The sequence below is a fragment of the Ornithodoros turicata genome, chromosome 4 (genome assembly GCF_037126465.1).
Source record: "Ornithodoros turicata isolate Travis chromosome 4, ASM3712646v1, whole genome shotgun sequence".
Classification (NCBI taxonomy): domain Eukaryota; kingdom Metazoa; phylum Arthropoda; class Arachnida; order Ixodida; family Argasidae; genus Ornithodoros; species Ornithodoros turicata.
Window position 1 is genome coordinate 71,342,783 of NC_088204.1, and position 25,775 is coordinate 71,368,557.

The 25,775-nt window shown below is 47.9% G+C and overlaps 2 protein-coding genes across 9 annotated transcripts in view; one reads left to right on the forward strand and one right to left on the reverse strand.

Moving 5' to 3' along the window:
• Nucleotides 1-25,775, reverse strand: part of LOC135391829 (RNA binding protein fox-1 homolog 3-like) — a 318,229-nt gene that overhangs the window by 56,568 nt on the left and 235,886 nt on the right. The gene's annotated exons all lie outside the window — the stretch shown is intronic.
• LOC135393420 (uncharacterized) lies at nt 9,048-13,865 on the forward strand. Its single transcript, XM_064623860.1, has 2 exons — nt 9,048-10,150; nt 13,550-13,865. Exons 1-2 carry the CDS (start codon nt 9,149-9,151, stop codon nt 13,754-13,756), a joined length of 1,209 nt encoding a protein of 402 aa, XP_064479930.1. The 5' UTR covers nt 9,048-9,148; the 3' UTR covers nt 13,757-13,865.

Sequence of the window (25,775 nt, forward strand, 5' to 3'; positions counted from 1 at the left end):
CGTGCCGTTAATTGAAGAGATAGAAAGAGCCGTGCACTAGGCGGCTCGAAATTTGCGAAAAAAATAAAATAAATAAGAGACAAGCAACAGGATATGATAAAGTGTCTGGAAGCGTGAAGTTAGATATATACGCTTAATAATGCGGAAAAGGGTCTTAATCCGCAGTACTGCTTCAATCTCTTTCATAAAAATTAAAATGAACATTAGCACCACGCATGTACAGTATGTCAGCGCAAACTATATGAGCCCAAGTTTATGGGATAGGGAAGTATCTGTTTTTCTTTCTCTTTTTGTTTCTTCTAGATCAAGTGGGCCACCTTTATGGTCACCCTAGCACTCCCCAGTCATTTTCGTCGATCGTCCAGAGCACTTTCTCCCTTGCCCTTAAATCCTGTAATAGCTAACAAACCGAGTGGACATGTTGCCGTCCGAACTTTTCCCTACACCCTAAGGAAAAAAGGAAATAACTTTAACCCTTCTGGGGAGTATACATGCATTGCCACGACCATCAGTCTTTTTCGGGACTAAACGGGCGAATGTTTATGCAACGTTTGGGGACACAGCGGTGGGGAGTAAATTTCAGTGTCATGGGACTAATATATAGGGAGTAACTGTAATCTATGGGACTGGAAGCTGCAGTTACTCCCCAATTTAGTAATTTTCCCCCTTCGAGTTTCTTCCCATACGGATGGCGGTACAGTTCCCAGTGAAGTCAGCCCAGGACGCATACTGCGCCCCCCCCTTCTGTCCCACTCGTTCCGGCCGTCCTCTCTCCATCTGGCCCCATACGCCACCAGTTGCCACAGTTGCTTCGCGGTGCCAAGGCGGAATAAAAAAGCATAGAAAAGAATAAATCGACGAGTACAGTACAGGAATTCAACGAGTACTGACTCGGCTAGACGAGCAAAAAGTTTTGAAGCATAGGTAACATTGGCTGATGCAATGTCCCATGGCAGTCTGTCTCATTGCTTGATCAACACTAGAAGTGGCCCGGACAAAGGGGCGAGCACAACGTAGCCCCTATTTATTACGTGGAAGCGGAAAAATATTCGGCTCCAACATATGCCTCCAGCGCTAGACAACTTCTTTGCCGCTTTTATGTCATCCCGCAGGGGGGTAGCGCTGTTTGCCGAAAGGCTGACTTGATTGGTCAACATCCCTGTTATCGACAGCGACGCCGCTGTGATGAGACGGCGGCCGAATGGAACACATCGCCGTTGCTAGGCGACAAGTCTGTTTGCCTTCCACATTTTGCAGCAGCGAGCCAAGAAGAGCGGAAAGATGTCAGGGAAGCACCAGAAGGCACTTTAGGGAGAAACGCGAGCATGTTGAATCTTCCAGGCATCTTCAGCAAAGTGTGCCAAGAGGGCGGACGGGCAAATGAAGCCCCGGGTGACCAAATGCATAAGAAGCACGGGGCAATGTTTGCAGAAGACATTCGTAGCGAGGACATAGCATAAAGTGCTGTGGAGGGGCCCCTGGTGGTCAAAGTCAGCTACTGTTGTTTGCGGGGGTGTTATCGGTGTGGCGGCGTGTTGCTCGGGGAGATCATGTATCCTGCCCCCCCCCCCCCCCCGTGTCACGGGAAATTGGGCCGATATTTGCTTTACGGTATCTGGAGAAAGCTGGGGAAGACGCCTAGACAGCACAGCACAGTGTTTGTGGCACGCCAGAAAAACAAAAAGACAAACTGCAGAGATCGGCCGCTTGGTACAAGGTCGCGGGCTGGCAACCCACCGAGGACTTGGTGACGTGGTGGAAGATACTGTGTCTGTGCTGACACTGTATACTGTGTTATGAAATGACAAGACGAACTGAACTGGACAACATCGGACCGTTTAATCCCGAACATGAACAACGTACTCTGCGCCTTCGGCGCGCGATGTTTCCCCTTCATATACTCGTGTTTTTCTCAATTACAGCGAGGACTGTCACAATGAACTGTACTGCACTGTATACTGTGGCACCGCATCTGACACTGTATGGCGTGGTGGAAGACACTCGTACTCCGAGCGCTTGGTGCGCCGTGTCCCGTATAATCAATCTCCGCTTATGAGAGAAAACGAAATGCATTCTTCAACGCAACAACAACTTCATTTAACAGAATTCGCTCGCGCGAATTCAACCTCCCTTGTTATTTTACCAACCACCAACCAACCAACCAACCAACCAACAACATTATTTTTAAGATGACGGATGGGGAGTTTCATCGCCAGGAGCGATATTCTACCCTCAATGCAACAAAAATCACTAAGAGTGATTGGCTTCGACCATACATTGCTTCTCCCCAAATCTCTCGTATTTTCAACAACTTCCATGTCAGAGTCAAAATATTTCTTCATCCAAATCGACTGTAGCGCCATCTTCAATGCGCGCTGCAACAATTTTTTCAACCGTACGGGGTAAACACAACCGCTTCGTGTTACTGCTCCAATACCTTTCACGAAAGACATCTAAGTGGAGGGAAGACGTCTCAAGGAGTTGCCATGTCGTCGAGCTCTCTTGTCTTCTTACTTTTCGACGTTCTTTTCCGGACGTGCAATAAAAGTTGGCGAAATTGAAAACCGATGTTATAGCGTGCCTTGTATGACTTGGCTGGTTTAGAGGACGCTTCACACGACGCAGGCAGAAGGGAATAAAATAGAAGTAGAAAAAAAAAATGGAAACGTGGTGCGACCAGCTGTTCCATGACGCTTGATGTGTAAAAGCACTGAATTATTTAACAGATTATTTCAGCACGTATGTCCTTGAGGTAGTTCGCCAGGGCACAGAGGGCAGGTTGTTGGTGCTGCTTTGGCCAGCTCCCCAGTACCTGATTGATTGATTTGTAAAAGAAAAAAATGGAGATGTTAGTCTCGAGCCACTCGGGACTGGCTACTCCAGGACGCGTTATTCAGAAAAGAAAGGGAAACTACACAAATATATATACTTCGAAACGGAATGGAAACGGAATGGATGAAAACATCACCACAAAAATTGGCACCAAAAGCAACAGTGTAGGAGAGTCCACGTGCGAAATCTCAATGCACAAAAACAAAGAGCGTCACAAAGGATCAAAGAGGTTTGTCGAGACGAGAAATTGCACAAGGGCGTGCACGGCAGTTATGAGCTCATTGGAGCTCCAGCACCCAATAACCTTTTCGGTGGAGTATGGCCGTTTATCCAGGCGGGCCAGCGATGACACAAGGGTACAACGGTGTGCACTGTACCTTTGGCAGTCTTGGAGTATATGATCCACGTCCTCAACTACATCACACAGACCGCAGTTGGGGGACGAGACCATGCCGAGCTTAAACAAAAGTCGGCCACTGTATGGCACGTTGAGGCGAAGCCTGTAGATGAGCGACGTGATGGGTCGAGGAAGCGCTGACGGCATATAAAAACGGAGATCTGGGTCTACCTTGCGCAGTAACGACGTAGAAGGGGCACTTCTTGGCCAGTGTTCACTGCACAGACGTCTCATAAGAGTATTAACTGCTTGCTTCGCGTCCGCTTGGGTGAAATACGTAGGGTGCGTCGGTACGCCATGTGCCACATGAGCCCGTCTCGCAAGTAGGTCGCCAGCCTCATTCCCAGGGACGCCACAATGACCTGGGATCCACTGCAAGGTGATGTTATGTCTCTCCTTGAGGACGTCACACACCAGTGGAGCGAGGGAGCTCGAGCCCATGGTGCAGCGCAGAGCTTGGAGGCCGGTTTTAAAGTCACTGTCCAGTGAATCGGGGGTTGGCGGGACACAATGAAGGAAAGCGCCATAAGAATGGAATGCAGCTCGGCCACAGCAGCCGACGTCGGGTGAAACAGCCTAGCGCTTCGTTCAATCGACAGCTCAGGGATTACGAATGCAGACGCAGAGCCGGTCTGTGTCGATGAGCCATCAGTAAAGATTTTAATTCTGCCTTCATCGCGATGAAGCAGGCTCAGACTGAGTTGGCGAAGAACAATTGTTGTAGCCGATTTTCTGGAAGCTAAGCCAGGGACATTGACATGCACAGGTGATGCCTGAAGGGCCCATGGTGGGACTGCGGGTAGAGTCCGTTTTTTATGCTTGGGAATGAGGCTGCGGTGAGCTAAAACAGCTTGGCAGTAGCCGGATGCTGGTAGCCGAAGAATGTCGCGCACTAATGTGTGACGGTAATGGCGAGTGGAGAGCCTCATGTATATATCTCCAACAGTACCTTCTCAACACTAAAAGGTCGGTTATCAAGTTTAGAAAGGGCGTTCCTCAGTGTTCGCCGACTAGAGTCGAAGCGTCGGCAGGTGACCAGAACATGCTCCGTGTTCTCCATGGTTCCGCAAGTTGAACAGTTCGGCGATCCAACGACACCTATCTTATGAAAGAATGCTGCTGCGAACGGGACGTTGGGTCGCTGGCGATGGATGACTGACCCTAACGGTCTTGGCATCTTCGATGGGAGGCAGTAGGTGGAGTTGGGGTCGATTCGCGCGAGGAACGAGTGATTCATGACGTCGACTGTCCACATAGTTTTAGAGAGGCGATTACGTAAGGAGGCGAGCAAGTACTTAGCATCAGGTTGCGTGAAGCAGATTTTATGAGTGGTTCCTTTATGGTGAGCAATTCGAACAGCCTGGTCCGCCTTCTCATTTCCACTGATACCGCAGTACCCTGGGATCTACTGGATGATGATGTTGTGACCCCATTGTTTCTGGAGAGTTGTATGCTGCGATAACACTGTAGACGACCGGCGCAAGTGAGGATGTCGTCAAGCCTTGCATACGACACAGGCTTTTTCGTTATCATGCATTAGTTTCTTTACAAGCTGCATTATAAAGGATAGCGCGTGTGGACTCGAGCATCACATGTAACAACTTCCTTAAAACGCCACTCCGGACTCGGAAAGCAGCGTTTATTTTATTCAGTCGACGAAAAGAAGGTGCCTCAAGGATTCTATAGGCGAAATTCCAATCCTTTTTGCGAACGCTATGCATTTCTGTCAATTTTGAAGATCTGCTGATCCTCCACGAGTTTCGATGACGCCAGGAACGGGTGTCATCGATGATGTTATGTTCTGGAGAGGGCACTCTTCTCCTAGCCACGACGCAGGCGTCCGAGGAGGATCATGTGGTGGAGAAGTCACGTGACGGTGATCGAAAGAGGCGAAAATGGGAGAGATGTCTTCTCCCTCCTTGTGTTTTCTCGAAGATCGGAGCGTGGGGCTCCGCTTACTGAGTGCAAAAAGTGAGCCCCCCCCCCGGAAGACGCCAAGGGCAACAACGTTACCAGATGACAGTCGGGCGCTCCGTCGGAGCCTAACATGACGTCACAGTTCTCAGAAATAAAAATTACTTTTCTCTAGCTTTCGCGTCACGTAGAGCCAAAATATTTCGCAGGAATATAAAGTGAGACAAGAAGATTTCAGTAACATAACTTTGGCAGGATTCTGAAGACACGAGATTTACGGTCCGTAGTGGCACTTTAATTCTTCTACGAAAGTAGGATGGGAAAATGCACACGTGTGTCACTTCGAAATTGAGACGTTACGAAAGCTGTGGCGAGCGTGTGGTGGAGGTGGGATGTAATAGGCGTCTAGCGATTTGTAATTCGAGGCACATAAGTGTTGCTCGGTACTTCAGTGGACATGCCACATACAGGGTGTCCGGCAAGAATGTGTCGTGTATTTCCTCAAAATAGGCCTCATGACACAGATATGCAACCCCCCTGGTTGAGAGTCATGAGCGCTTTTGCCGCACGCTATGGTAGTTTGTATTCGCTTCAACATCAACAGGCCTCCACCCCGCTTTGATCACCTGGATCCTCATATAAATCATCATCTCTCACTATCTACAAATGGCACTGGAGCAGCGCCCAGCCTGCTGGCCGGCATCAGCCCCATCTCATCATCGTCTCTTTATATGTGTGTGTGTGTATTCGCTTCACGCATTAATTAAACTATAACTTTGTTCATTGAACTCAATGAGTAGTCCAGGAAAGGTAGCGTTCTTTTTCTCGTGGATTCGGAATCACATGGCCACTACACACTATTCCAATAAAAATCACGGGGTCGATTCTAATAAAAATCACAAAAATTCTACACTCTGAAAATGCGTCGTTCGCCGAAGCGACTGGTTGAAATTTACGTTTGAATAAGTGTTACGTAATCAATTCTATTACTACGTAGAGGGGCAGTAACGAAGTACAGTTCTTGGTAACCCATAGAACGAACAATAAGCGATCGGAAAGAAAGTTTTTGCGAATACGAGAGATAGGTTCCGAAATCCGTACGAGCTGAACGAACACCGGCAGATGGTAACTTGTCTGGCTTACCGAAACCAAAAGCCTCACTGTTCTGCGAGCAATGGACCGCAAAAGGGAACAACACTCCGCAATTAAAGTCTCCTGCTTCCCATGACTGCACGACGCCTCTGTCCAATTATTTCGGCCTGTTCCGCTTCACAGCCGCCACCTTTCTCGATTTGACACTCCACTGAAGATTACAACGACTCTCGAGAATATCCCGCTTTTCCTTTTCCCTTCCCTTCACCCCAAACACAGAAAACAACATCGCCGAGTGTGCTAAGCCTAATCTTCGCAGACGAAGCGGCTAGAGTCACGAAATGAGCTTCGCTTCAGAGTATCGACATTGAGTTCCAAGAGCGAGCATGCGCCATCTTGTTTCCGCGCCACGGTAGCCACGCGCACTTTAGGGCACGATGACATCTATCGTGCAAGAGTGAAATGTTCCTTTTATCTTGCAAGCAGCTCATCAAGGTTGACTGCTTTGAGCTCCGCCGTTTCATCGAAGCCTAACCAAAGTTAGGACAAGACAGCCTCGTCTCATTTCACATCTTGCGGCAAGAAAAAGCGGCGCCACCGATTCGATGAAACAGCGTTCGATGAAACGCACACATTTCGACGAAAATGGCGTTCGATGAAATGTCACGGAACCTATCGTATGCAAAGCCTACGATGCTCTAAAACTCACTATTGACGCAGAATGTAGACCTTTCCGATCGTCGCTTACCGCGCGGACGTTACGGTTTGGTGCAGTGTTACTTAAGTATCAATAGTACGATCAATAGTAAAAGTACTTAATCAATAAGCCTAACCTTCCCAGACGAAGCGGCTAGAGTCACGAAATGAGCTTCGCTTCAGAGTATCGACATTGAGTTCCAAGAGCGAGCATGCGCCATCTTGTTTCCGCGCCACGGTAGCCACGCGCACTTTAGGGCACGATGCCATCTATCGTGCGCGAGTGAAATGTTCCTTTTATCTTGCAAGCAGCTCATCAAGGTTGACTGCCTCGAGCTCACCTTGACATCCTCGGGACGTTCTGGAGGACAATACATGGATTATCGTAAAACAATCATACACGCTTCTCCATCCCACAGGGAGCATTATGTTAGCTCTCTTTGATCCTCAACTGGGGATAGTACCGTTGCGGTGCAGAAACAACATGGCGCTCCTGCTCTCCCTTGGACCTCAGTGTCGATACTCTGCAGCGAAGCTTATTTAGTGACTCTAGAAGCGGAAAACAGTCGGGAACCTGCGGGTCCACATGAAAGGAATCCAGCATCTCCTCTCTTTCTTACCTTCTTTCCAAGACCAAACAGAAGTGGAAACCGCGTCGTCTTGGTAACGGACGCCTATATAGCCTGCAGCAGCCACGGCCGGCGGCCAACAGATTCAATATCGCATCCCACGCCCACCCCTTTCGTGGCGGCCACAAAGAAGTATTTTTGCTGAGCGCTACCCCATTAGCTGCGAGATCTTGTTCCGCACGGGATGCATCCCATGCAGGAGAAGCACACTCTCTTTCCTGCGCGGTAGAGATCAATGAGGATGACGCGCCCCCACAATCATCCTGAGTGGCAGGGCAGAAAATTATGCTATATACTCTCGATGCCGGAATGAATTTGAGATAACTACAACGACGTTGCTTACGTAAACAAACAAACAAAAATATTGGCTGCATCTTTGGGCATTTTGCAAAGCGCGATTCAATGCGGTAGCCACGTTCCTATCCTCATCTTCGGGCGCCCGCAGCATCCCTTGGTAAAACTCACTCATGAGCATGCTCATTCATGCTCACTCATGCTCAATGTGGCGAATGAGTTGAGCATGGATGAGCAAACGAAGAGCTGAGAGGGGAGTGAGTGAGCATGAGTGAGAGGTAACGAATGTCTCTGGATTACCGCGAGCGCTATGTAGATCAGCAGGACAAGTACCACTATGTGGGTCCCTCCCCATTATCATCCTAATCATCATGATAGGCCATTAATACCGCAAACGTCAGCGCCGTCCGCACTTCACGTCCGTAATCCATGTTTTCATTTGACGCCGTCTGGCGAGAGCTTGGCATAATACCCACCGATGCTTCAAATTACAAGGAAACATTGGTTCAGGATGTCTGCATGAATTAAATTCACATTAAACCGAATGTTATTTCAGTTATTTCGACGTTTGTCCATGTTGTTTTCTTCGTGCGGGCCGCCGCCATCTTGCCAGCCCGGAACCGGAAGGGCGAGTACCGAGTAGGCGAGGGAGAAAGGGAGCCATCGCGCCTGCGCCAATCCTCCGTGAAGTGTGCCTTCTTCTTTACTCTCTCTTTTCTTATTTTTCGTCTCTCTCTCTCTTTCTGCATCTGTTACGGACGGACCAACACGGCTGTAGACACCGCGGGGCCTTATAAAGCGATCGCTTCGATAAAAGAAACGGGAAACGCAAAATCTCATATCGAAACCTACCAAGCTATTATGGGAGATTTCGGCGAGAACTCTGGTCTTATTTTACAAACTAAATAAAGGAAAAGAAATATTCTATTCCGCTAGACGTAATGCTGGTTGAAAGCTCGTTCAGTAATTCCTGACAGTCGATAGGTCCGATCCACTTTGTACGGATATGACGCGCATTTGCGCGCGAAATAAATAAAAAAAAATCAGCCGCTAAATCATGGAAGAAAGGAAAACACTCATTTTGCTAACATCAAACAACATCGCGACACGCCAGTTGAATGACAACGCAGCCGCCACTTCGTTGCGAACGCGCCGTGAAACTTACAAAGAAACTGCGCAGTTGGGGAAAACATCCACTGATAAGGCAGTCTGCCACGCACTGCAACGACGCGTTCCGCGGTAACAATACACAGACGAGACGCAGTCAACGCAGCGTTGAGTTCATTGTATCCACATGTCTGGCACCGACGAATCGGGACAGTCCCAGGGGTCCTTCGGAAATGGTGACGGCATGCAAGACGACAGCGACACGCAGAATTGCAACATCACTCCCAAAGGAACTGAAGGTTGTGTAGGAAGCCAAACGCACGATCCAAGTCATGGGGAAACTGCAGAAAGTGACAATTCCGACAGAGGCAGCGACGGAGAGCAAGAGGAGACACAAGACAATGGCAAATCCAGTACACTTCCTCAAGGCTCGCAAGGTGTCCACGGGGGCGATGAAGTAGAGGATTATTGTTCTCGAGGTCCAAGAAGCAAAAGTCCAGCTTCGGGACACGACATCGAAGTTTTTCGTCTAGCCCAAGAGATTGTGTGTGATGACTATGATGCTGGCGATAATGAACCACGATATGTCGTGCACAAACATGCTGGGAGAGATTCTGCGTTTGTGGACTCGGAAGACGAAGGGCCAGAAAGTGAAAGCCCTCCGGGTTATAATGACAACAGAGAGGTTTCTCTTCGTCTCGTGGACACTGCGGAAGGACGTGTGGTTGTACGCAACAATGCCTACAGCGGTGGACATGACGGGCTGTCAGGAACGGGTATCGAAGGAAGGTCTCCGTTTCGTGACCCCGAAGATGATGAAAAAGGGGATGACGAATACGGCAGAAGCACGAGGCTAGCTTCAGATTATGACGAGGTGGACGAACTTTTCCGCCGTGCCGAGCAACTGTTGGACAGTGACGTAAGAGCAGTCAACAATTACCACGATGATGGTGAACAGCGAAGCGTGTATGGTAAAGGTGCCAAGAGGAGGTCTGCATTTTGGGATTCGGAAGAGGACGGCGAACCAGAAGAGGGAGGGCACTACGGTGGACTGGAGGCATCAGCGCAGGATTACGGTTGGTTTACAGATGCGGTTCAATATGAACCCAAGGAAATGTCATCTGCGCAAAGGTCACTGCCGCAAGATACGTCTGTTGAAAGCGAGGATGCACCATCCGACAGCCACATGGTTTGTAGGGCTTTCTCTTAAATGAACGTGGTTCATCCGTAGACACGACGACGTTCGCTGATGCAGGACAGCATGTAGCATGAACCATATGAACCGGACGTGAACATACTTGCCGTTTCCTAATTCACGTGATCACATAACGATGTGAAAGAGAAATCTTCGCGGGATTTTTAAAGACGAATATAATCGCGTTCAAACTGTAGGCACTGACACTCGCGCTTGGGGACTTATCTAATCAGAAAGCGTTATAGAGTGCAGCATTCAATGTGCCGTTCTGCAAGGTTGAATGTATCTCAAAGAGGGCAGACAACAGATAAACAATTTGTTGCTTGTAAACCAAGCGCAACAAGTTATGTGCGCGACAGGGCACTCTTAATATTTTTAATTAATAATTATTTAATTTAATTAATCCTAGCAAACTCTCGGTGAAAGGACACTCGATGACGTTTAATTCGTCAAGCAACAGTGTGCTATGTCTTCGAGAATAATTTGCCGCTGCTCATGGCTACATATCCAACGCTTTGCCGACTTCCCCCCACCTTCGTTTTACACCCAGTGTTATGCGCATGCAAATGAAGTTTATCCGCCATACTTGACCAGCAATGCGAAGTAGGTGGCAACTTCGACAGAGCGTTTCTCGTATAGTTTTCAATTTTGATTTTCTGAAAAGTGTAAACGCGACGAACATTGTGACGTAAGCATATATACTGAGGGCCGAGGCTATCGAACAGATAAATATTCTGAGACTGCACATCTACGTTGTGGCGCAGCTTCGATCGATCATTATACAAATGTCGAAAGTCATAATGTGCGCAACGCAACGGCGAATATGGCTGTCTATCAGGAACCACTATATGAGACACAGTATACAGAGACGAATTTTCCAATCGTGTTACGCAAATGGTCGCTCGATTAAGAGGCATCTTTTAACGATGACGCTGACGGGGAAGCGGATCCAGAAACAGGAAACATCTGTCCCTCGCCCGTCACATGGTGCAACCACTCAGCGGAAATTGAAAGGCGATCCACTTCCGACCGGTCATCAGCGGAAGAGGGTTCCCAGGAAGAATCTTGCCACGTGAGCGAAACTGATGACCGCAGTATACGATCGGGCTCTGGTGTCTGTGAGCTATTTGGAAAGTATTTCCCGACGCGCTGGCAAATGAGTTCCAGTTGCTGTCCTCGAGCGTCGCTTTACAAGAATGCTTGCACATCAAATGGGCCGAGAGGATGTCTACATGCTATAGCCGTGTTCAACCTAAGAAAACCATCTCGGGTGCTGCCTCTCGGAAGGGGAGGGCTGGCGAATGGGCACTTGTTCGCTGCCTCCTACTGAAGGTCGCGTCCCTCTCAGGGACCACCGTAATCCGGATGCGACCTTGTTCGCCCCCTAGCTTCGAGCGTAGTTCAACTCTACCAAATTGGTGTCGCTGTCGAACACTATGACGTCATCTGTTTACAAACAGGGAGAGGTCTATTCTACCTACAACGTTTCGAACACTATGCTGCGTTCTGGTGGTTGATACAGGGAGAAAAACAGGAGCCCGCGATGCCGTTGTGCCAAACACCACCTAGACAGAGAAAGCATGCTTACTCGTCGCCATGACGTAACAATTAATAGTCCGCCAATGAGGATCGTGTTTTCAACGGCCGTAGCCAATCAGGAACGTGCTTTCGGCGGTCGTGGCCATGAAGACGAACCACCGTCGTCTGCGAGTTGTGATTGAACGTCCCCGCGTACTAAATGGAAAAACTTGGAATTAAAGCGCAGATGGTCCCAACCTTTCTAGAAACTGATTTTCTGGAAAGCGTCTTGCTCTTTTTGTCTAAATATTTATTTCTGCAGGCTCCAGGTGATAGCTGCAATCATTCGCAAGCCCTTGAATTCGCAGAACGGTGAATCGTAGTAGCAGACGAATTCTGAATCTTAATCGAAGGAGGGAGAGGAGGTAATAAGCAGGCCTTCTGTGTCTGGGTAGCGTTGCAATGAGGCTCGTGCAGTGACGTCACCTGCGGTCACGTGACTCGGGAAAACGCAGTCATATACAGTAGGATGCATGCCGTTAGTTGTTGTGGTATGCCTGCAAGTACCAGGGGACATTTTAAAAACACACAATGTTGCGTCATTCGTCCTGCAGTATGACGCCTGTGACGTATCCCCATGTTTTCCCATGTCACGTGGCTCAAAGGCTGCGCGTGACGTCATGTACACGGGGTTCATTTTTTTTACATGTGTTAGCACCACGACGTAACTGTGGCTATGAGCGACACGCAGACGTGGATAGATGGAAAGAGGACGGCAGGGAGGAGAGCGAGACAGGGGGGAGGAGGGTTAGTATGCGTCCTGGGCCGACTTCAGGTGCAATAGTGCCGGCACGCGTCTGGAAACTCTGGCGGAAAAACCAGGGCAAAACCTCGGACCGCACAGCCTGTAGTTTGGAGTTCTACCCCGCGAATTTGGAGTAAGCACCAGCGAGCAGATGCAGGATCCATTCGGCAATTCTGCTTGCGTATTTATTTTGAAATTTCTGCGTTCATCCGCCAAATTCCTCGTACACAGATATCCGCATTTGTGGGCAAACTATCAAAATGACAAACATTGGCGGCGGTGGTTCATGTGGTCGAAAGGCCCCGTAACACATCAGAGCTTTAGTGCATCGTATGGGTGTCCGCCCATTTCATCGAACGCCGTTTCATCGACGCCAAACCAAAGTTAGGACAAGAGAGCCTCGTCTCATTTCACATCTTGCGGCAAGAAAAAGCGGCGCCACCGATTCGATGAAACAGCGTTCGATGAAACGCTCATATTTCGACGAAATGGCGTTCGATGAAATGTCACGGAACCCATCGTATGCAAAATCTACACGATGCTCTAAAACTCACTATTGAGGCAGAATATAGACCTTTCCGATCGTCGCTTACCGCGCGGACGTTACGGTTTGGTACGGTGTTACTTAAGTATCAATAGTATGATCAATAGTAAAAGTACTTAATCAATACAATAAATTTACTCTCGACGATTAATTGACTTACCCAATAATATAAAATACATCAATAAAGTCAAATTAAAAGTCACCAAAGTAAATACTACGCCGGAGTTCTCGCAGACCACTCCGACGGACAGATCCCCTCCCTTCCCCCCAAACTGTTTATTGACGCGGATGACGGTCCATACACGACTCTATGAGCGGTAATCACCACTGGGATTAATACGGAGCCCTCACGGGAGTAGAAAAAACGCACAAATATAACAAAATCCCCTCATTCAGGATGCAGCTCCGCGGGTGCCGAGAAGAGAACCAAAAGGCTGCACTCTTGTATGGCCTCCCATCCCTTCATTCACGGCATCTCTGATTCCGCGGGACGACGAGCAGTGCTGATGTTGATTCTCGTTTGCAGGTGAAGAAATCGGAGAAGAGGATGGCTAAATCGCTCCGTGACACAGACTCGTCTGAAGAAGACGAAGGGGAAACGCTTGCGTGGCCTCAGAAGCCGCGCAAGTTCTTCGTTCACTTCAATCCCAGGAAGCGCTTCATGAGCCGCTATCTGAGGTCCTATGGTCTCCGCAGAACGTGTTGTCTTTCCAGGCATTACTTCGCAAAGTGAGAGCTGCCAGAGGGATTCCATGGCACGACCACGTTTTTTTTTTTTTTTCGTTTCCTTACGAAGACTGTTCACATTTTTCTTGCCGAAATACACTTCGTGATAAACAGTTTCGAAAGTCTGGCCTTTCTGCTCCTCGTGTCATCCTCTTTGAACGTCACAAGAAAACCCGTGAGAGGAGAGAATGACATGCACAGCACGACAAGTTCTCTATTTTGTGTCTTTTTTTTTTAATTCTGTGTTTGCGCCGCGAAGCAACTGTGGCTATGAGCGGCGTACAGGTGTGGAGAGATGGAGAGAGGACAGCAGGAAAGAGTGCGGGGACAGTGGGGTTAGTATGCGTAACAGACAAAGAAACAAAGGACAAAAGATCCCAGCGCGGTATTGAGAGGCCCGCCAGCACCAAAAGGAAGCCTCTTCCACCCCTCCGCGAGCGCTCCGATTGGCTGGATGAAAATGCGTCTGTGGAACCGCGCTGCAAAGCTGCAGCACGAAGCGGTTCCCGAATCTGTCTGGAAACGCACCGCGTCTCAGAGGGCGCGGCGCCGCCTCGAGAAACGCACGTGCGAATGACCCTTAAGAGAATAGTTCAAGTAGCAGATGTAATACCCGGGAAGATAGCGAATTTATTATCTACCGGGGTTCCAGTCACTACGCTAAGCCACTCTGCAGGAAAAATAGGAATAAAACAAAAGGAGAGAAAATAACGGTGTTCTTACCACGCACGCTACATTCTCGCAATCATAATATATCGCTAGACAAGCTGTACCCAAGACACGCAATGCAGCACTTTTGTTGCATGTATACACTTAGACGGAGGACAAACAACCCGAGAGACGTCGTGCAACACGAAGCCAAGGAAAGATCCAAATGGCGGGAGACCATAAATCTTCACTTAGACCACCGTAAACAGTAGCAGACGACGAATGAGAAATAGGAGGCGCACTTTTATTTGCTCCCGCGCACCGCCTGGCGGAGGAAGCACAATGCGCAAAGGTTGAGAAAAAAAGAAGGAAGAAATAAAAAATAAAAAAGTGCTTTTGAGCGTTATTGGAGGCCCGCCACGAGGCTCCACGGACAAACAGTAAATCTGCTGGCAACCGGCGAAAACGGAGTAAGGCCACGCACTCTTTTATTGCTCGGCGGTATTTCCAGTTCAGTAAATGAAACAGGCGGTTCAGGTGAAGCTGCCATAGCACCCCAGTTGGGGTTTTTCGCTGCGGCAGTGCACGAGTTGAAAGGGAAAGCGCTTTCATTGGAGGAATGGGCTTTGCTTATGTGTGTTCCTATGCTAGTTTCAGCAGCTACATACGCCATTAAAGATTTAAAGAGACGCATAGCGCGCCAGGAGGAATACTTCAGCGCCACCATGCGCCAACAGTAGCATGATCAGTGGGGGCTGATCTCTCGGTGTCGAGCCATTCTATCCGCGGCGCAGTAATATTTTGACAGGTGTCAGACTAGATTTATTTTCCGTCTCAAATTGAACACGCACACACATAAATGAAATGATGATGTGGTTGGTCATTCTCCGCCGTTATGGCGGTACACTGCCATATGGCGCTTATGGAAGGGATGAGAAAAGTGATGATGATGGAAAGGTGTCCTATTGGAGTTCGACCATTAGTCCAGTGCTGGAGAGGAACTCAGCAACAGCTCGTAGGTCTTGCATCAGATGTGAGGTGTCCGACCATGGCCCGCGAATTTTGGCTAAGTCGAAGTGGCGTTGATCGACGCGTTGGAGAGCAGTTTCCATGAGGGCGCGCTCGCGATCGTACTGCCCGCAGACCAGGAGGACGTGATGGAGGTCACCGCGCACACCACAGCGTGGAACAGAGGCGGGACGCGCCGACACCGAGGACGTGTTTGAAAGCCGCTGTAGAAGCCACATTAAGTCTCATGCGGTGGAAGACTGTGGTAAAGGAACGCGGCATTCGGCGGGGGAGAGTATAAGGGAGAATGTGGGGTCAACACAGTAAAGGAGAGAGTGGGTGGTGATGTCACGTTGCCATTGAGACTGCATCATGGGGCCAGTGAGGCTTGAGACGAGGTAACGGCGCGATCCTCCCCCGAGACAAGATGATGGGGACACGCCGGTCTCAAATTGAACACGACTCTAGACGTGCCCGATTTCGCGGAGCTTCACGGAGCAAAACACGTTTGTGAAGGTGTTCACCAGCGGCATGGCCGAGCGGGTTAAGGCGCCCTGCTCGTTGGTGGTAGCCAAGGTGGTGGGTTCGAATCCTACCACCTACTGTGCTGGCTGAGGTTTTCTCTGGGTTTCCCGAACACTTTCCAAACGAATGTCGGCACAGTTCCCCCTGAAGTCGGCCCAGGACGCATACTAGCCCCCCTGTCCCCTACTCCTTCCTGCTGTCCACTCTCCATCTGCCTTCGTCTGTACGCCGCTCATAGCCACAGTTGCTTCGCGGAATTTAAAAAAATTGTTCGTTCCGCATTGCATTCGAATACTGCAGTGAAAATGCTACCTATAGTCTCAGCTTCTGGAGCTCTTAGTTTTCGTTTATTAGGTTGATTAGGTTTTTACTTTCGATTTCTTTTCTTGCGCCGGTACATCGAATGAAACATCAATTCCATGGGGTCAGATTCCCTCGGAATCCCCGGGCTCGGATTCGCCACCTCTTAGTCCTCTTTAGTGTGACCTCAGTGTGGATTGCTCTCGGCCGTGCCACTGCTTTCTTTTTAAGACGCATCTAAGCGAAGAACGCGAGGCTTCAACACAAAGATTTCCACGCAACACATGCGAGGGAACCGCCGCCACTCAGCTTGCCTTTTTATTTTCCCCTTCAACGTAAAAGGCATCTAACATACGAGATGCCGTGCCTAACTGAAAGCCGTACGCTGCACTCTGCTTTCCAAATCCAACAGAAACAGACATATCGTACCCGAGAAGAAATCGACAATCCCTGCTCCGGTCAAAGGAGCATCACGCGAAAAACAAGCGGGAGAGGAAATGGATTGCGAAAACAAAGGGAGAAAGAAATGCATATACTGTCTTTCTGCTGCTTGTATTCAGACTGCGATTTCTCTTGAGACGCACTTCAGATGCTGCATGTACATTCACTGTACTTCCCAATGCGTGCGTGTTCGATCGCTTGATGGAAGGCTCTGCTGTTGTGTGCGCCTCCATGTAAATAATGCGTTCATATTTTATGCCGGCAACTGCTGACGGCGTACAAGTATAAGACCGGGACATGCCGCCATGGCTCGTAGTTCGTGTCAAGTCCTAGATAGGTTACATCATCAGAACGTGACAAAATTCCTTCTCTGGACGCTGAGGGGACTAAAAGTAAACGACCATGCGACTTGCAGCGTTATGCGCTACAATTGTTGTCTTAAGCGCTACAGGTTTCTTGCACTACTGGTTGTGATACATATGTGCCATGCGTGGCGCGTATACTATTGCACAATTTATCTTATCATCCCATCTCAACTAAATACAAGCGTAAGCGAATGTGTAACACGTTCAGTTTTAATTCGGCAGTGTTTTATTTCACTTTTTCAAATCAATTTGCTTTTAATTTCAGTTTTAGTAGTAACGCAGCAGCTACGACCAACAACAACAACATATATATTGTGATGATGAAGTGGGGAGGTTTTCCACTCTAGGAGTGGAACGCTACCCCATAGCTAGGGGTCTAATATGAGTGGTGACAATGATGACTGATGACGATGAGAGATGACGGGATGACCAAATGTGTTGGAACAGTATTCCATAATGTACGACATCGTTATATACACGTATATATATTATACCACAGGACCGTAGCACGTATTACGTCTATCCCAATTAGGACTGCGTTTCGACCTTGAAGGAGCATTATCGTACGTTCCAATTAGGCGACTCAGCGTTAGAAGTACGCATAGAAGGGTGTGCTTCAGATGAAAGAAAAAATTGAAAACATCTTTAACGAGGAACTCGGACGTGTCCCTTTCTCTACCTCTTTTAGAAGCGATATCGAATTAAAAATAAACGAGATAAGGGGGCGCGTAGAAAAACTTTGGTCGTCGTTACGTGAGTGTTCCGAGTTCCTTGAAAGTAATTAGGCGGCAAAGCATACAAGCCGGAAGATGAAAAGTCAGCAGATGGCCGAGCAATCGTTTCGCGCGCTGCGAAGGAGTACTGAAGGGAGAGCAGTATCCCATTGACCTTGTGCTCTGATTCGTTAAAGAAGAGCGAGAAGAATTAAATGTAGGGGTAGGGATAGGGGTAGGCTCGTAGGCCACCATTCCCGAGTGGAGAGACTGCCAGATGGATTCCCAAAGTCAGTGCTTAAAAAAAAAAACAAAAAAACGAAGGCCAATGGCGACAGCATGTACGGATGGCTCCAGTTAATGACTTAATTAATGTTATCGCCGCGGAGCAACCGTGGCTATGAGCGGCGTACAGATGTGGACAGATGGAGAGAGGACAGCTGGAAGGAGTGGGGGACAGGGGGGTTAGTATGCGTCCTGGGCCGACTTCAGGGGGAACAGTGCCGACATTCGTCTGGAAAGTCTTCGGAAAACCCAGGGAAAACGTCAGACAGCACAGGCCGTGGTATAAGATTCGAACCCACCACCTCCCAGTCTTCAGCACGACCTTGGCTACTACCAACTAACGGCTCTGTTAATTCACCAGGTCATTCAATAAACTGGGAGAAGCGACAACACTTTCGGAAGAAAAACTGCTTAAAGCGGCACGTAGATAAAAAAAAAAAGAAAGACAGAAAAAAAAAAAGCTGCATATTTGGGCTTTGGTAGTAAATTTGTGGTGGAATTTGAAATTGTATTCAACTTTCTCGTTCAGTTTTTTTTTTTTTTTACACGATTTCAGCGTACCCTAAACGCAGTCGATCTGGCGATCGCATCGCGCTGTCACGTGGCTACGGAGATCGAACTGTGTCGGCGCGCTGCGGAGAAACGATGAACTGCCGTAGTGCATGATAGCTTCCTCGCGTCGTCTGCTTTTACACGTTTATTCCGCGTTCAGTGCAGTAGATGGAGCATTGGGGGAACTAGGGAGAACCGAACAGTATCGTACCATCGCGGCACAAGTGGTCTTCCGGTGAATATACAGAAGAATTACGGAAAAGAACCATCAACTCCTTACATCGGCCGGCGTGTTATCCACACTATAGAAAGGTGGTGTTATCCACACTATAGAAAGGTGGCAGTGACGCCCCCTATAGGTCGTTACAGTCGATAGGTTATAAAAGGGCGCGCACACTGCGCGGACCTTTCAACCAACTACTCCCGCTAATTACGAGTCTTACTCTTGCCAGCTTATAGCCCCACACCATTTTGTAGAAGAATTCTCGCGCGAAGCAGCTAGGAACATAACGCCTCGAGACAGCTGTTCATCCGATCCGTCTGGGTGCTTTATACACCGGGACGACGAAGCACATCATCGTAATCATCACTGTGACCTCGAACCTCTGCAGCAGATGCAAGGTGCCAGAGGACACACTTGACGTTGTAATGCAGTGCCCAGACTACGAGCCAGCGAGAGCAAGACTGAAGCAATCCAAAGGCCTTTCTCCTTTTGTAAAGTGATGGGGGGATGGCCTACACAGGACCAAGAAGTTAAAGCTCTGAAGGCACTCTGCGCCTTCCTAAGCTTCGCTTCCTTCCGCTGGTTTTTTGACGGTTGTTTGTAGGTGTTATCTGTTGTTACTCATTACGTTTCTTTCTTTCTTTCTCTCGTTTGAAGTGCACCACCCACAAGGATTATTTCCCTTGGTGGGCACATATAAATAAATAAATAAAAGATAGCGGCCTACACTGCGGCTTTTACACTTTCGTTGCGTCTCTGAGACAGAATCTAAACCAGATGACATGAAGCTGTAGGCGCTTATAGTGGCGGCCACCCTGCTCCAAGACTGTTTTCTTCCCATTTTTTTTTTCTTCAGATAATACTTACTTACATAACGCACCGTATAAACACGGGCGGCTGAGCTGCGACGACAGCAGAGGCGCGGGGTACGAAACAATACTTTTTTTTTTTTTTCACTCCAACGTTGTGGTGATATGACACCCATCTATTCACTCGAATGGAACCACCTCCCCGGCTCTATTCCTTAGGCAGTATCCTTTGCGATTTTTTTCTAAACTTCTTAAAGCGGCACGCGGGTTCGTTCGCGGGAAGACGTTTTAATAAAATTAGAATGAAAAAAAAAAAAACATTATGTGACTATCTCCGTGTAACATAGTTTTTGTTGTCATTGTTCTTACCGTTTTGTATCTGTATTATTATGTTCACCAACTCCATACTTTGTATTATTATCCCTCCCATTCAAGCCCTGAGAGTACTTTAAATAAATAAATAAACACTCTTTTTGTCTTGAAAAAAGTTTCAAGTTTTATTTTGAGCTTCCTCTTGTATAGCCGGGCACATTGTTGAAACGCGACAAAAAGAAAGCTCGACAAAGTTCGGATATCGTCAAAAAAGTTTCGTAACACTACGCGGCAGGAAGGAAAAAAGGGCACACGCAAGATAAGACTAAAAACAAAAACAAAACCAACCAGCAGGTTAAACGCATCAACCGCACTGCGAACACCGCAGGTGTCTTCCTCGGTTTTAAGACACAAAATGAAAAAAAAAAAAAAGAGAGAAAACGCAAAAAAAAAAAAAAACATGAAATCCAAAGCCAAACAAGATCCCGGAGCTCTTAGGCAAATGAAAAAGAAATGCGGTCAAAGAAAAAGTCTGCGTGAGAAATCTACAGAGGACTAAAAGCCTGGGAGGTAAGTCCTCTTTCGCGGTCGGTAATTTATTTAAAACCCGCGCGCTCTGAACTAATAATAAGCGGAGAAAAAAAATATCTTGGCGGCTCAAGATTCTCCAGTTCTTGTCGTGTAATCGGATTATGCCGGCACTTGATCCGCAAGTTTCCATATCTCCCCGACGTCGGAATGCTTTTATTTTATTGATTTTCACGCTTTTATTGCTACACGCCTCCATTTTTCGTTAAACACGAGCGTCGAAAGATATGCGTCTACACTTCTCGTTTTACTCGGTCGAAGCAGGAGGAAATTTTGTTCGCGCGAAATAATCACTTTATTTAAATGATCGAATGAGTGGATAGGTCAAACGCCAGGGGACGATACCCCACCATCGCGCGAAATGGGAGAGCACGTGATATGGAATCCTCATAATGCATGCAAGCCGAGGTATGCAAAAAATGTGTACTTACAACCTAACCAGCTAACGTGTTACGACGAACGCCGCTTGTGACACTCATAGTTCTATCATACGGACTTATACTGTTTATGCCGAGCTTCCCGTCGATGTGTCGCCCGGGGAGCATTTTGTGTCTTGGGCCCGACACCCGCCGACATCGACATCGTCCGAGGAAGAGCCCAGGACAAAATCTAGACAGCACAGCCGGTGCCAGGATTCCAACGCAGTTTACCTCCCCTCTCCCGTGGCACAGGTGCTCCCGTGACGTCACAACTTACGGGATACACGTCTATGGGGAGCTCACAGTGTGCGCAGTCTTCGTAGCAATCCCCGCACGGCTGCGTTGTCTGTGATTTTCCCTGGATTTTCCGGCATACTTTAGGGACGAATGTCGGCACACAGTTCCCCCTGAAGTCGGTCCAGGACACACACTAGCACCCACCCCCCTGCCCCCCCACTCCTTCCAGCTATCCTCTCTCCACCTGTGCACGTATGTACGCAGCTCATAGCCATAGTTGCTTCGCGGCGCTATAACGAAATTTAAAAAGTATTCGTAGCGTCGGTTTCTTTTGTTCCGGAACGTCAGATGGAACTAAAACAAATAGAGCTGCAAAGAGGAGTCGACGGTTTCTACTCCAGATGAGGACGAGGAACTCTTTGAGGAGGCCCGAAAAGCGAAGCATATCCTCTCCTCTCGTACCTGACCCTCATTTTTTTAAGGAGGAGCAAGCCGGCACTTGACTGGCTGACATCTCCTTTTGTGTGAATAAACATATACCCCCCCCCCCCCGTTTCCCTTGGGAGTGATATACGTGCAATAGGAATGGTGAAGTAAATGCAAATAATAATTTAAAAAATCATCTCCGTTGGAGACGCCTGGTGAGCAGTGCCAGAGAAATGCCTGAATTTATTTATTTATTATTATTCTTTTTTTCATATTCGTTATGAGAGAGCAAAGTTTCTAGCTACGGTCATCAGAACGGAAGCATCAGGTATCGGAAAAAGAAGATTGATTGATTGATTATGTGTTTAATGGCACATAATCAATCGAAAAGAAGAGTAGCGACGTACATGCCCCTGTTCACTAATAATACATATACGAAGGAAAAACACTTATCTACAATCTTGTCCGGACGTAATAATGGAGGAGAAACAGCTCCGGTATGCCAGTACTTACCTAGAAGGAAAAAGAGACAACTCAAATTAGTTACCGCACAAACTTATTTCGCAACTCTACGATCGTTTAATAACGTGCACGCATACCCAAGTACAGAGCGACCGAAGATGTTTAATGACGGTGGTTAACTGTTTTGAAGCTGGAACACAAAATGACGAACACAACACGAGCCTTAAAGAGTCTAAAAACATGAAAGATTCTCTCCCACTACATAAAAATATCGCTGGCACGGCAACCGTCCACACTTTTCTCAATGACGTATTCCTGCTTCCAGATTTCGTTCAGCAACAGCTTATAAATATCAAAATAAACAGTTCAGTAAAACAGCTCGTTCCTATATGCATTGTGAATACTCCATTCCACCATTTTCTTGAGCTGTCGGGAAATCGTTCCTCAAAGTGGTACATACAACAGGTGCAGGTAACATCTCATTATGGCCTAAGTATCATTACGGCCGAAGTGTCATTACGGTCGAAAGTCTTCGGCCGTAATGAGATACAATCCTGGTGCATACTATGCCACCCGCTAAACAACAGCGGAGAAAATATTGTAACAAAATTTACGTTACCTCGCAACTACGCAAGCTCGCGAACACACGAGTCCTAGCAGGCGGTGTGGGACATTGTTAAGATGGCAGCTTTATATATATATATATATATTTTTCACGATTTTTCCACCAAGGACTGGACCACTTCCTTCGATGCAAGTTTAGCACCCAAACATTCTTTTGATTCATTTTGTCTTCATTACAATCGCCACACTTCCTCTTGGGTAGCCCAGAGCCCATACGAACACAGGCGTTCTGGATGATTCGAGTCATCCGTACGGTTTTCTCTTTATTACGCAACGAAGAGATAAGAGAAAAACCCAATTTAAACAATTGCTTCGAGACAAACACCATTCCGCGCGAAACTCGAACATAAGACAAGCCCATTTTTACGAGCCATTTGGATACGAAAGGTACACTGCGTACGGGCGTAGTTGTAGCCCATTTATTGGTCCATAAAAGTTATTTAATAAAACGACATTTGGAAGAACGCCCCTTGTCATACCAGATGGGCACGTTTCCAACAAGATAACCGTTTTCTCTCTCCTTTACTAGAGGGCGTGGAATTATTAGATCGCCCACGGTTGTTGGACCACTTCTCCGTAAATGGCGGATATTAGCGGCTCTAAATTGCGGCAATCTCGACCGCTGTTTTGAGAACAAGGGCGGAGCCGAGACCGTAAGCGGTGATTCAGTCGGCCGGAGGAACGATTATAGGCCCCAATCTGCGAGGTATGCATCGTTAGCGTTACTGTGGAAGGATTAAAAAGAATTTCCCTTTCTTTCTTGATTTGCCGGGACGCCTTGCCACATTCCCTCGGGGGGTCTACGAAATTGCAGCCTTCAAATTCCCTGACTTTTCCAGGTTTTCACTGACACTTTCGAGCGAATTCCCTGACCAAAACAAAAGGAAACGTGGTGTACGCTGCTACGTTTTGATACAGATCCCTAATAATATAAAGCGATCATTTACTGAGTATTATTGAGGCTGCCCTACTTTTCTGCCTCCGAGCTTCTCGTATTGGCGAACTTCCTACTCGCGGCAACATTGTTGCAGCGTGGCCACTCATCCACTGATCGGGCACTCGCAATTCGCTGCGCATCGCCACAGCACTTGTCTGCGACTTTCCCTGACTTCAGCTGCTTTTTCGCAAATTTTCTGACGATCACAGGGGTGGCATCCAATGTTTTGCTCCGTAGACCAAAGCGTGCTGGGCGAACGCAATGCATCCTGGACAGGTCCTGGTCGCACGTCACATCAAACGTCAAGGCACACGTGACCTTAAAGATGGCGGCGTCCGTGATCGGCGGCCAAACCGTTTGTAAACAATGCGGTTGTTGTTTCTTGACGACGTTTTGGATGTTTTTCCATCACGGTAATTATTTTTATCCGATAATCTCGCAGTAAAACGCACCGTTTTACACATAAAGCCTCGTATTGTTGACAACTTCCAAAGATGTGATGACGACCGCGCGTTAAGACTTACCGAGCCGATGTGATGTACTTAAACTAAGGTGAAATGGGCTACCATGTTGCGGAAGGAGCACCGCATAGTTTACGCTGGGAAAATACGGTCATCTCTTGGTGTTATGACGGTGAAAATATGTCGGTAAGCGGCAAAACGACATGTAAACAAAGTCACATGACCTCAAAATGACGTTTTCTATGACGTGCGACCAGGACAAGATGGCAGTTTTGCCAAAAGCACCCGCTTGAGGGTAGTTACAACAATGGCGGGTTTGTGTCACCCCTGTGCTGACGATAGACCTGTACCCGAGAAACGTGATCATGACGTTGGTAGACTAGCGAGCGTCTTTAACATGAAATAATGCCATTCAAAGAGCATAATTCGCGTGAGTCTCTCCTTATCCTTGGAACCGGGTTACGTCACCATGTTCCAAAGTATAGCAACACCAAATAGACCTCTACCCGAGAAACGTCATCATGACGTTGGTAGTCAAACTGAAACCGAAACAAATCGGAAGGGGAGGGCTGGGTTCCACGAATGGGCACTTGTTCGCTGCCTCCTATATTGACAGAAAAGTACGACCAAAGGTAGCGTCCCTTTCGGGGACCATCGTAATCCCCTCAAGACCGTGGCTTTCGGGCGCGACCTTGTTCGCCCATAGCTTCGAGTGTAGTTCAACTCTACCAAATTGGTGGCGCTGTCGAACACTATGACGTCATTTGTTTACAAACACGGAGGGAGAGGTCTATTCCCGGTTTTCCAGCTTGGTAGACACGCTGTCCCTGTCAGGCAGGACTTTTAACGTCACCTCCATTATTCGTAACATTCCCTCGAGACTTTTCTTAGTTTCACACACAACAAAGAGAGATTGGATATGCAGTATCATGCAATGACGCCATGTTCACTTTTGTGACGCTAGCCGTCGCGGCTCCTACCGGCGTTGCTACGGTAACACTTGCTACGATGACGACTCATGAACCCAAGCACATTTCTTTTCACTTTTTATGAAACATCATCCGGAATACTACTAAAACTGTGCTGCCGTATAATACCCTGAGCTTTTTTTAAAGCGTCCCTAGGTTTATGTCGGTGTGGAAATAGCAGGAAGGGTGAAAGAGCAACGCGGTGCTTCCAGACAGAAAAAAAAAAAAAGAAAGAAGAAAAACAAGGGTGGGCGATGATGAAACGGGGGCTGATTACGGAACGAACAGAAAATACACCGAAACTCCGTACATACGCGGAGAGAGAGAACAGCTAACAGAGACAGTAAATCGGCGGGCGTTCCCGACCCGCTGGCTCCGTTTCAATCTGCGGCACTGCGTGGCGCACGCTAAATGAAGCCATAAAAGCTGTGGTGCTGGCAGCAACAGAACGGGTTCAGCAAAGCACAAAACGAAACCGAAACTAAAAGAGGGCTGATAGCGATATCGATCAGACTGCAGTAAGTTGAATGAAGGAAAAAAAAAAGGTCTTCACGGGAGGGGCCGGAGAACGATATGCAAAATCGATTTGGACGTGGCGTGGGTCCTAATAAAATTGGGCGAAAGAGGAACTACCGGCCGGACGATAGGATGCTTTCCAAATCGCGAAACGAATCCTTATTTCGATTTCAGTCTGGCTTTAAAAGTACAACTCCGCAAATACAG

Bases quoted from the DNA above. Each gene is read 5' to 3' on its own strand.
- LOC135393420 (XM_064623860.1), top strand. From the start codon at position 9,149: ATGTCTGGCACCGACGAATCGGGACAGTCCCAGGGGTCCTTCGGAAAT. The intron at 10,151-13,549 runs GTTTGTAGGGCT...TCTCGTTTGCAG, and splicing joins CACCATCCGACAGCCACATG to GTGAAGAAATCGGAGAAGAG.